The sequence below is a fragment of the Anguilla rostrata genome, chromosome 13 (assembly GCF_018555375.3).
Source record: "Anguilla rostrata isolate EN2019 chromosome 13, ASM1855537v3, whole genome shotgun sequence".
Lineage (NCBI taxonomy): Eukaryota > Metazoa > Chordata > Actinopteri > Anguilliformes > Anguillidae > Anguilla > Anguilla rostrata.
Window position 1 is genome coordinate 17,338,328 of NC_057945.1, and position 10,961 is coordinate 17,349,288.

A 10,961-nucleotide genomic window follows, 5' to 3' on the forward strand; every position below is an offset into this window, starting at 1 on the left:
GTAATGTCACAGAGGAGGCAGATTTACGACACGTGCACTTGGCATTAGGGGCTCAGAAAATGACTGGCATTTTCCATGCTATGTTCAATCACAGTGTTGTCTATGACATAACAGTTCAGAACCTGCCGAAATCTGTTTAACTCTTCGTCGTTTTTAATACAAAATTATAGCTATTGGCGCACCGGTCATGTTTTCGTTTACTCGCTGTGCTCATCACCGTCCCTACGTTTGTAGGCTATTTCTGTATTTGTAAGTTTTTAGACTAGGCTACATCACGGTGAAAAGCACAGGCACACAGGCACGGACAATCAAATAGTGTTTGGCAATGGGAATTTTTATGAACGTCGAATGATTTGTAAATAAAAACCAGTAATTTAATTATTTTTTAATACGGTTATTTAAATAACATTTCAGTTATTGAGAACACCAAGTCTATTAAGAACACTAAATCAGTAACTGAATAATCTGACGTGGAAGAAACGTAGAAATTGTTAAGTGTGTGAACATAATAAGGAATTATGTCATCTGCATGCACATTAAACAATTTCGTATTAGTCAACTTAGGCTAATGAGTATAGCTGAATTCATTCTTGACGCGTTATATGCATGTTTTGTTTTGTTTTTTTTTTTCGTGTCGACTAGGCCTATCCTGTAGGCTACATCTGCGCATTCTTATGAATTGTGGTTTCACACAGAACCACCCCAGTGCGTCCTTTCGTTATGTGAGCGATACCTTTAAGGGGGCGCTGAGGGCGGAGCTACATCCCAGCTGTTTGACAGGCCTTATATAGAAGGAGCCTATCGCGAGGTGCCATGAGCCTGTGAACGAGTTTACCCGCAGTACCTAGTCTAGCTGTAATTGTGATGTTAATAGGCTATTTGCGTGTTTACATTCATTGACTCAGTGACAGGACTGATTGGAGCCTACAGACTGGTCTACAGCAAAACGAGAGAATCTATTTTACCATGCGACGAGCTTCGGATCGTGAGCGTGTGCGTTAAATACAAGGAAAATAAGGTGAGGGGTTCAGACAAACTCTGTGAAATTGACTGCTGTTCATAACGATGGCAAGTTAATGATGTTATCCACATAACTCAGATATGCCTATCAAATGAAGTTTACTTGCAGTGAAACCGAGCTGGGAGAGTTTCTGGAAACGTTTTATTTTATCGTACAAACATATTGGCTACGTAAAAACGTATTTGGTATGGCTGAAGCTTTTGATATTTAAAACGAAATTAAAATGATAATGGCCAGGCAGCTGTATTGTTTTTATTGTCATCCAGAGGTGGTCTTACGATCTATTAAGTGAACGCCATTCTGTTAAAGGGATTCACGCATTGGTCTTATTTCGTCAGTCAGTATAAATAAGTGCATGTGTTCTCCTTTCAGAAAATAATTCGCTCCTGAGTCACCAGCTCAGCGGAAATCTTTAAACAATTAGGTTATGGAGCCGGCCGGGGAAAGTTGGGGGGTGTGCGCGGTGCGCAACGCTTGCTGCACAGGTAGAGCGGGTATGGTTGCTTGGAAACCGCTGTCAGGGAGAAAGGACGACTGGGTGTGTAGCCAAATGTTGTAGGTCCCTTTGCAGTTCTGTTAAAATATCAGATCTGTGGATATTCGAGGAGAAACAGATGCTATTTTGCTCTCCTGCTCAGTTGTTTGTATACACTTAAGTCTCCATGCGCATAGAGAACTAACAAAGTAGAATGTTCCACTTAAATAGGCTAATATAATTTACAGGTAACCTTAATGGTCTCACAAACACCATCCTGTATACAAGCCTTCAAATAGATGACAGCAGTTCTCCTTTAGACTAATGGCAAGGCCCGAAAAGATTCCAGTGCAGGCCATATGCTGAATAGGCTAGGCTACACATTAGGTATACATTTAAATATTCTTAAAACACGTTTGCCTTAAATACATTCATAAATAGCCAGATGATTTAGCCAAATGTAGTTAAAAACGAGTTAAGCACAGAAGTTCTGGCCTTTTTAATATAAAATATTCATGCTTAATAGGCCCTATGATTCCAGGCAAGTGTATGGTTAACGTTCATACAATAGATTGCAAATTATCATATTTATTTTCACACTAACGATAAATATCATGACCATATTGGTTACATAGAAGGCATATTGCGATGCCATTGCGGGGAGTCGTGTATTGTCAACAATAAATGTGCTATGTGCGGTAGGCTACACGTGCTCCGCAACGCGCGGCTCATTTGGCACCTGTTGCCAGAGGAAGCGCGAGCCAGCTTGGGTTCATTGTCACGGGTCATGTTTCGTCCAGTCCGCGCCGGACATGCTCCAGGTTCCGAGGCCACGTTACGATAAATAGAGAACCCTGGGATGCGAGGCCACGACGACCTAAAGACAACCATGTTTGTGCGGGTACTCGCCCAGGTTAACACGCAGAACTGCAGTATTTTCAACGTTATGTTTTTTTTGTATATAAATTGAGTTTTTTGAGTGGGTGCGGGAAATGAGTGTTTTCCTTCCTCCTGGCTCTGAGCTGTCACATACCACCGTCAGCTGATGCATCTGCCATTAGATACTTCCACTAGCCTATTTTAAGTGCTTTACTTGAGAAAACACAATGAGCCATTCTTGACTATTGAGAGCAGTCATCCACAGACATTGAGTTGTTGTATTTGCCGGAGGAATTCATTGTTGTTGGTTTCTTCCGCTTAATTGAGGTCTGCTGGAATCGAAAGGTCCGATTATGTGTTACGCAAAGAAAGTCGGACGAATTTCTTACTACAGAGTCGTGCGTATTGTAGGCTACGATTAAACCTGTCCTATAACTGTTTTCAGGAAAAATAATGCATCAGTATTTTCATACAGCCAAAGCCAACACAAAAACGTGGACTTCATCCAGCCACTCTTCACATTTGATTTTACTGAATATTTCACATCTACCATTCAGACCAGCTATTTACTAATATGGGTCATTTTAGGACAGAATTAAATAGTATTCCCCTTCAATTTTTTTTTGGAACCAGGGAACTACTGTGAAGTGAAATGGATAGAGAAACCCAGAGTTTTTTGGATGTAAATCCCAGTGGAAAATATTTTTTTAAAGACATGAGTAACAATTAAGCTGTTTGATTTGTTAGCTTATAAATATGAATATTAATATTTAATTAGATATGTTTTCTTTAATGCAAACAAGCATCCAGTGCAATCTACAGGATCTCCTGTCCTGTGGCAAACAGTGAAAAGACTGCACATGCTGGAAAGAATCGCACAATTCACTCTCTGAAAAAGGTGTTCTTTGGCTTGTCTCTATAGGGAAACTCTTTTTAGTTATTTATGGAACTCTCTATTGTAGGTGTGGAAAGTGTGAGTGCTCCCAGCTTGAACCATTCTGCCCAAAGGAAGCCTATCTAGTTCAAGCGTTCTTCTGTGTCTTCACTGAGCCTTTTGGAATCCTTTCTTCTCACTGTGGTTTGAATTGTGGTAGTGCTAGAAATAACCACTATGGTTGAAATACCATCCAAAAAATATTTTAACCATATATTCTCAGAAACGGTCAGAAGAATGGTCAGTGGTAACTGAATTGCCCATTTCAATTTGCCCATTTGTGCAATATCATAATGTCTTATCAGAAAAAAAATGCAGATATTTTTAAGCAATGCAATTCACAAAAAGCCAAGTGGAAGAGAGACTGAGAGACAAAGCCAGAGACAGAGAGAGAGAGAGAAAGTAGTAGTAGTAGTAAGTGTTCCAGTAGTTATTGGAACACTTAAAAAAGTTTGTGTTCCAATAAAGACTTAATGGTGGTGTAGCCAGCCATGTATTACTTTAAAGATGGTGTATCAGTGGAAGTTGTGTTTCCTGTGTAGACTGTGTTCGTCGAAGTAATATATTGTACTGTGGGCTGTAGCTGAGACTGGATCAGTGTATTACATCCAACATCTCCACTGAACGGTGTGTGTGGTCTAGGTGTAATATTGTTCCATGGACAGCAGAGACTGACTTTACTTAAGGTGATGGGCCAACTGGTGTCATGTGACTGAGTGAGTGTATGCTCAGGTGTGTGCAGGTGCGTGTATGTCTTGTGTGAGTGTGTGAGTACCCCCAAATCGCGTCTGCATATTTGCATGAGCCACCACCACATTGGAGGGTGTCCCAGTACTTACTGATATTTTGAGTCAGATATCAGTAAGAGGGAGCAGCCCTCTTGAAGTGAAGGCGATGAACACTAGAGAGGCCAGATATAAGAAAACTGCTATGATTTAGAAATAAAAATGTTGAAATTGATACCGTTGTTCCCTGTATTTCAAGAGAATAGTTTTTCACTGTATGGTTTCATAACCTTTATGAAATTAGGTTGCCGTGGGTGCAGAAATCGGTGCTGTAATGCTACTGGGTGTCAGGCTTGGTGGTAGAGGGTAGTAAAAAAAAGAAGGTTTTTCTAGTGTTAAAGTGCTGACTTAAAACCAAGGATTTGGGTTTAGGCGTCCCCAGGGAATGCATATAATCCGAGATGCCTTCCCACAAGTCTTAAAATACAATCGAATTTCAGATTTATCCGATTTTTTTAAACGTGTGTTTATGGATGTTATACTGCATTCATTTTGTAATATAATGATGATATTCCTCTCCAGTGAGTTTTCTATAGTTCCCATAACATTGTAAAAAGCATTGGAAAAATACAAATCACACATATAATATACCATATCCATTCAGACCATTGGATATATAATTTCATGAAAATGATATAAACAAAAATTGTCGGTCAACAGTGGATGTTATGTTGGTAGCTGGCCTGCTGGGTCTGCTCTAAAGTGACTATGATGCAACTTGCGGAAATAGCAAGTGATAACACTTTAATTGTGAACATCGTAACTGTAGCAACAGCTGGATGATGACATTGCATTTCATTGTTGGGCGGTTTACAGAAGTGTGCCCCTTATCAGACCCCCAAAAGCAAACAGTCTGTTTACTGTGCTGGCTGGTAGTCAGCAGGGTGTGATAAAGAGAGTGCTCAGTTGCAAAACATCCTACTGGATCAGCATTATGTAAACCTTAGCTTCCCTATAATACAGTGTAATCATGTTTGTTATTGTTGATTAGCCGATGTCACGGGGAACAAGCTGGTGTCGCTGCTACAAAGGTTAACTCGGTGTGATATGCTTACAGAGGTAGTGCAAGCAGGATCATTGATCTCTACTTTTTTGCCATGATTGTGTCTTTATTTGATGACTTGGGGTTTTCTTTTGATATTTGGGTATATAAAGTGAAACGGGAAAGGGAAACGTGCAGTGGTTCAGTGAGACTCGTCAACATAGCCTCCTGCTCATCACATGTACATAGCTATCTCACTACACACACACTGTTGCACCATTGTATATTGCTACACACTGTACAATATACTGCATTCACTTTAACCTGGCATTCCTTTCTGACTGTTACCACTGCACACCTAGCAGTTTTAAGATCCTAACATACACTTAGAGCTCAGGCTATCTGCACCCCATCAGTCACTCGCCTATACACTATTGTCATAGCAAGATACACAGTTGTATCTCACAGGCTACACAAGCCACAGGCACATCCGTGTTTACCAAGACAGATGGCAATCCATATAGAGCCACACTACTGGCGGGAAGCAGTCTTCTCCATCTATCCAGAACTGTCGGCACAGAGGAAATGTTAAAACATTACTTTGGACTCAGATAATCACAGTTATCATTAAATTAATCCTGTTCCAGTAGCAACGGGTAAGGCTACATGCGTTCCTTCGCCACTCAGATACTTCCTCTGTTTGGTGTATCTGAGGGGTTTCCTACATCATCAGCAGTGTGAAGACTGATGTGGTGTGATATGTTCCCTAGCACTTTGCTGCAGTACCCGCAAGGGACCCTTTCTGTTAATTCAGGAACATTTTTTATTGTCGTGCCACTCAAAACAGAGAAGGAGTGATTACAGGGTGTACTGGGACTGGGTGCTACTGTGACTGAGTGACCGTGAGTGAGAGTGAGCGATTGTGTGAATTACTGTGTGAGTAACTGTGAAGGAATAAATGTGTGTGCAGGAGAGAATGACATGGACCTGCCACCTCCCCCTGCTTCAGGTTCCAGTTGTTACCTGCCAGGTTAAGCGCATTGGCTTGGATGCGACTGGATTGCAGCTGGAGCATGTCCACTGCAGGCCTGACTGCGCAGGACCTCTTTCTACCCCCAGAGAAGCCTGCACTGCATGGCCGCTGCTTCCACAGCATGGCCAATGACACGCCCTCCTGGAGCCCGTCCCCCGACCTGGACAGGTGAGCACACATTTGGGCCACTGTGCCAATAACGGCCTCTTTCTGTGCTCCACTGCCATTCCGATCTGCTACTCAGAGTCTGCTTTTTACCAGATGGAATGTACGTTTTTATTGGGTTATTATTATTATTATTATTATTATTATTATGTTTTTTTTTTTTTTACAGGTCTTACATTGGTCTGGATGCCACATCCCTGGAACAGAACCACAGAACACATCAACAGGTCCCAGCATCAGAAAGTGAGCACACACACTTCCATTTTTCTTTTCTGAATCGCATTGCTTAAAAATAGCTGCTGAACATTTTTTTCTGATGAGGCATCATGATATTGCACAGTCAAACTGAAAGGAGCAATTCAGTTAATATTGACCTTGTGTTTCAGAGAACCTACTGTATATATTTAAATATATATTTTGGATGAGATTTTGACCACATTGGTTAATTGCATCACTCACACATACACACACACATTGAGAAAGACACACATAAGCACACATGCTCACAAACTTACACACGCACCAATTGGACATCACTTATTCAAAGAGGAGTGTTATGATGCCAGCCCTGTTTACACAGAGGAGGTTTGATGAATGACCCAGTCTAAACAGCTCTCTGTGTGTGCAGGGCAGTATTCTCACCCGCACAGCCCAGTGGCCCAGCGCCTGCCCCCGAAGAAGTCCCGGCCCTCCCAGCTGAGCCTGTCGTCCTGCCCCGAGCCCTCCACGCCCAGCCCGTCTGGGGACGACCAGGTGGTTCCCCCTTTCCAGCGTTTGTCCGTGTACGAGCGCAGCCCCCCGCACACCCCGTCTCGTGCACTGAGCAGGGGTTCCAGGCCCCTGCCTCCCCTCCCCGGCCCTGTGGAGCTGACTCGGGACCGGCCCGTGGAGGACGAGGCGGAGGTTTTCTCTGGCGCGGACGACAGCCGGAGGCTGGTGCCGGAGCCCTGCCCCAAGCTGCCTGCCCTCCGCCCCGGCGACCTTGCAAGGCGCAGCTTCAGGGGCTGTGGTCGGGTGAACTACGCCTACCTGGAGGGCCCGTGTGGGGCCCACGCCCCAGTCCAGCACAAGGAAGATCGGCAGCCGCAGGAGCAGGCCACACCCCCTTCGCGTGATCGAGCCCATCGCCGGCTGCGCCGCTCACATTCTGGCCCCACCCTACGGCAACCCTGTCTACGCCATGCCAGCCTCTCTCAGGACAAGCCCCAGGTGCCACCCCGGATTCCTATACCCCCCCGCACATTCAAGACGACCGACCTCGATCGCCGCTGGTCTACAGAAGTATCCTCTGGAGGGTACAGTGATGAGGACAGACCCCCTAAGGTACCCCCCAGGGATCCAATGTCTTCCTCTCCCCAAACTCCCAGCCCCAAGAGCATCCCTACTTACCCGAACGGGGTCATGCCCCCCACCAAGAGCTTTGCCCCTGACCCCAATTACGTCAGCCGCGCCCTGCGGCGCCAACACAGTGAGGGCTCGCCCTGCATCCTGCCAGTCATGGAGCAGGGCAGGAAGGCAAGCCACACCCACTACTTCCTCCTCCCTCAGCGTCCCGCCTACCTGGACCGGCTGGAGCGGTTTCTGCGGGGAGCGGAGTGCGAGCAGAGTGGCTCTGACTGGAACAGCAGGCCTCACACTGACCTGGTCTAGAGGAAAGCCCAAGGTCCATGAAGACCGAAAACGTGAAGTTCTGCACTAATAGCTCCCCCGTCAATATGCCGACAGGGCCTGTCTGCCATAGATTCTCTTACCAATCTATGTGGGAAAACTAGTAAATGACAAGCACATGGGCTGGAGGTTCTGTAATCACAGCTATTAATCAAATCTCAGCTGCTAGCTCATGCTTTAAGGCGGTGGACGAATGGCTCTGTTGCTTTGTTGAGCTTTGCTGAGTCAAAACAACCTCACGACACAGCCTCACAAGGGATAGCTGCTCAAGCACTGTTGTGAGGAAATATTGACCTGAAATATTATTTTTTATATTTTATTGTAATTGTAATAGTATTTATTGCTTCTATGGAAGATGTTAGTGTTGTGTCAGTCTGCTGATATTGTGAATTAGTCTGGTATGAGCTGGACTTCTACCACATATTTAATATTTATGTTTCCACTGCCGAATATCGTGGCTGTGCTGTCCTTGTGTTTTGTGTTATGTGGACTGTTTCTGTTAGACACTGGCAGTGCATGCCTGTGACTGAGAGTCAATGTTGCCTTCACAAGTTAGGATGATTATTATTTGTTTGCATGGCTGATGTTCTTATGCAGGTGAACTCGGTAAACTAAATAGTCTGTTATTTATTTGTACAGGTGGATATTTACTGGAACAAATTAAGGACCTTGCTCACGGTTACATTGGTCAGTTAAAAAAAAAAACATATTTACGGCAGAGAAAGTGAGGACCAAAACATGAATTCCATGAAGAATGTGTCCTTTAAATCGCAGCCTTTATTTAACCATTCTGCTCATAACTTTGCTGAGTAATATTTCTAGATTTTAATATCCTATTATGTCTATTTAAATAGAACTGTTTCTGACTAAGTTGTTCCAACAGTCTTGCGTGTGTGTGTGTTTGTGTGTGTGTATTTTACAAAGGTAGTTTCTGCAATGAATGCCATATACAGTGCTCTCCATTCTGTGAGTACTGTCCAGAACTGCTGTGTTGTATTGGTTAAGCATGTGCTGGTATGTCTTGCTTATTTCAGTGCTGCTTTCCCATTTGGGTTGACAAAATAATGAAACATGCAATGCTGCTTTGTCTGCTTCACTAAAGAATATGAAAGAGTTATTTATGTCTTTTTAGAAATATATATTGAACCTGTTGTAAAGTTGTATGTACTGTTTGTTTTGTACATCATGTGAAACTTAATTTTAAGTCAAACTGTGAGTCTGAACATGGAATGAACTGACCTCTCTCGCTGCCTTGCTAAATATGATAACATTTTAATTAATATCACAGATCTTGTGATTATTAAACTCATGAAGGGTATCCCACACTCACTGTTTTAGGGACATTCAGTGGTTCATGGCCTAAAGCAAGAAACTACAGTTCAAGTAACTGCAATTAATCTTCTACTCTGATGTTATGTTTCCAAAGGATGTACATGTGATAAATTTTGACAGCATTTGTTCACAATTGTAAACATAAGCATCGATTTAAGGGCAGTGGGCTCAAGTTTCATGAAGAATAATTGAGTAATATACATACATGCTACCTCAGGAGGTATAACACTGCTGTAACATCTGCTTCTGGATATGAATTGTATTGCTTTAGACCAAATACCCCTGAGTGCCCTATACTTGCCTTTGTGAAGCTGGTAGGTTGTAATAAACGTTTGTAAATGTCTTAAATAGCTGTTATCACACACTGAAACTGTTGAAAACATACAATAAATCTGAAACAATATTTTTTAAAAACCCTGAAAGAGGCCTATCCCTTTAAAACAAAAATAGACTCTCCTGACATGAAAGAATCTAGCGCTCTATACGTGTACTTTTAAATATGCACTCTGCAAATGTTTAATTGCTGCCAAATATGGCAAATATTTTCTCTCTGCCAAATAATGAACTGAAGAGTTTTCAGAACAAAAACAATTGGACCAATGGAATGAATTCAGTTAGTGGGCGGAGCTTCAGCCAACATTTTACAAAAACAAGAGAGGTGAACTTTGGCCGTTATCCATACTAAATATTTATTCTCAGCTACAGCACATAGTTTCTTTTTCTTTTTTTTTTTAAACATTTTTATTCATGTGTGTTTCTGAACATTAAAATGTATGAAGACATTTGAAAATGAGGCTGTATGTGTTGCATATGTTTTGTAATGTTGGTTTGTAATGTTTACTGTTTATTTATTGTTTGGAAATTAACATCCATTTCTAACATACGCCATAGACTAGCCTGAAGTGCCAGTGATCTGTTTAATCAGTGAAACTGGTGATGGGAGGTAAATTTGATATTTTATTATTTGTCGTTTGGAGTGCTAGAGGAAATGCACATGCATTGCGCTAACCATGACTACAATGGAAGTTTATAAACCTGCGTATAGGGGCAAAGTAAAAAATGGTACAATGTACTAGGCTAACATGCCTGACATGGTGATGGTGTGGAAGTTCCTTGAACCTAATCTCCACAGCATGTTGCCAAACTGTGCTACCAGTCGGTGCCGTGCTTGACATCTCTGATCTGTGAAGTTCACCCTGGAGGCCTTTGTAGGATCCTTCTTCCATTATATTGCACCACAGGAAGAAAGACTGGTTTGACTGCATCACTCCCTTGGTTGGGCTACATGCGTGGCAGCGCCCCCTGCTGTCATGGACTGATTACATTAGTCTGTGACATGACAAAGACATTTTTACCTGTTGTGTGTTTGAAAAGAAGAGCTAGTTTGAATCTTGGTGTGACTGTCACTTGCTGCGACAGAATCACCATTTTGGAATGTCAGAGAAACTCCGAACTCCAATTCTCAAACCACTGTTTGAGAATTTGAAGGCAGTACCGATTGAGTTTGATCCTTTTAATGCTGACATCTGGACAGTGTTCTTTTGGTTCTGGAGGCATTTGGCCCCTTAAGGAACTTAGTTAAGCTGCAATGCTAAAGGCTTGACCTGAATATCAGAATATGCATGTCATAAAGGCATGGATCCTGTTTCCAAAACTAAGTAAAACGTTGTCTTTCTGTTTTTGTGAT

The 10,961-nt window shown here is 42.6% G+C and overlaps 1 protein-coding gene across 2 annotated transcripts; it reads left to right on the forward strand.

Annotated features, from left to right (window-relative positions):
- The first annotated feature begins 793 nt into the window (after positions 1 to 793).
- Positions 794 to 10,002, forward strand: errfi1a (ERBB receptor feedback inhibitor 1a). 2 transcript variants are annotated; one of them, XM_064304941.1, is made up of 4 exons: positions 794 to 1,018; positions 6,047 to 6,277; positions 6,444 to 6,517; positions 6,903 to 10,002. In XM_064304941.1, the coding sequence occupies exons 2-4, from the start codon at positions 6,126 to 6,128 to the stop codon at positions 7,922 to 7,924; spliced, it is 1,248 nt and encodes a 415-aa protein (XP_064161011.1). In that variant the 5' UTR covers positions 794 to 1,018; positions 6,047 to 6,125; the 3' UTR covers positions 7,925 to 10,002. The 2 variants fall into 2 exon arrangements, with proteins under 2 accessions (XP_064161011.1, XP_064161010.1); XM_064304940.1 differs by having other exon boundaries at positions 6,086 to 6,277.
- Positions 10,003 to 10,961: the final 959 nt, after the last annotated feature.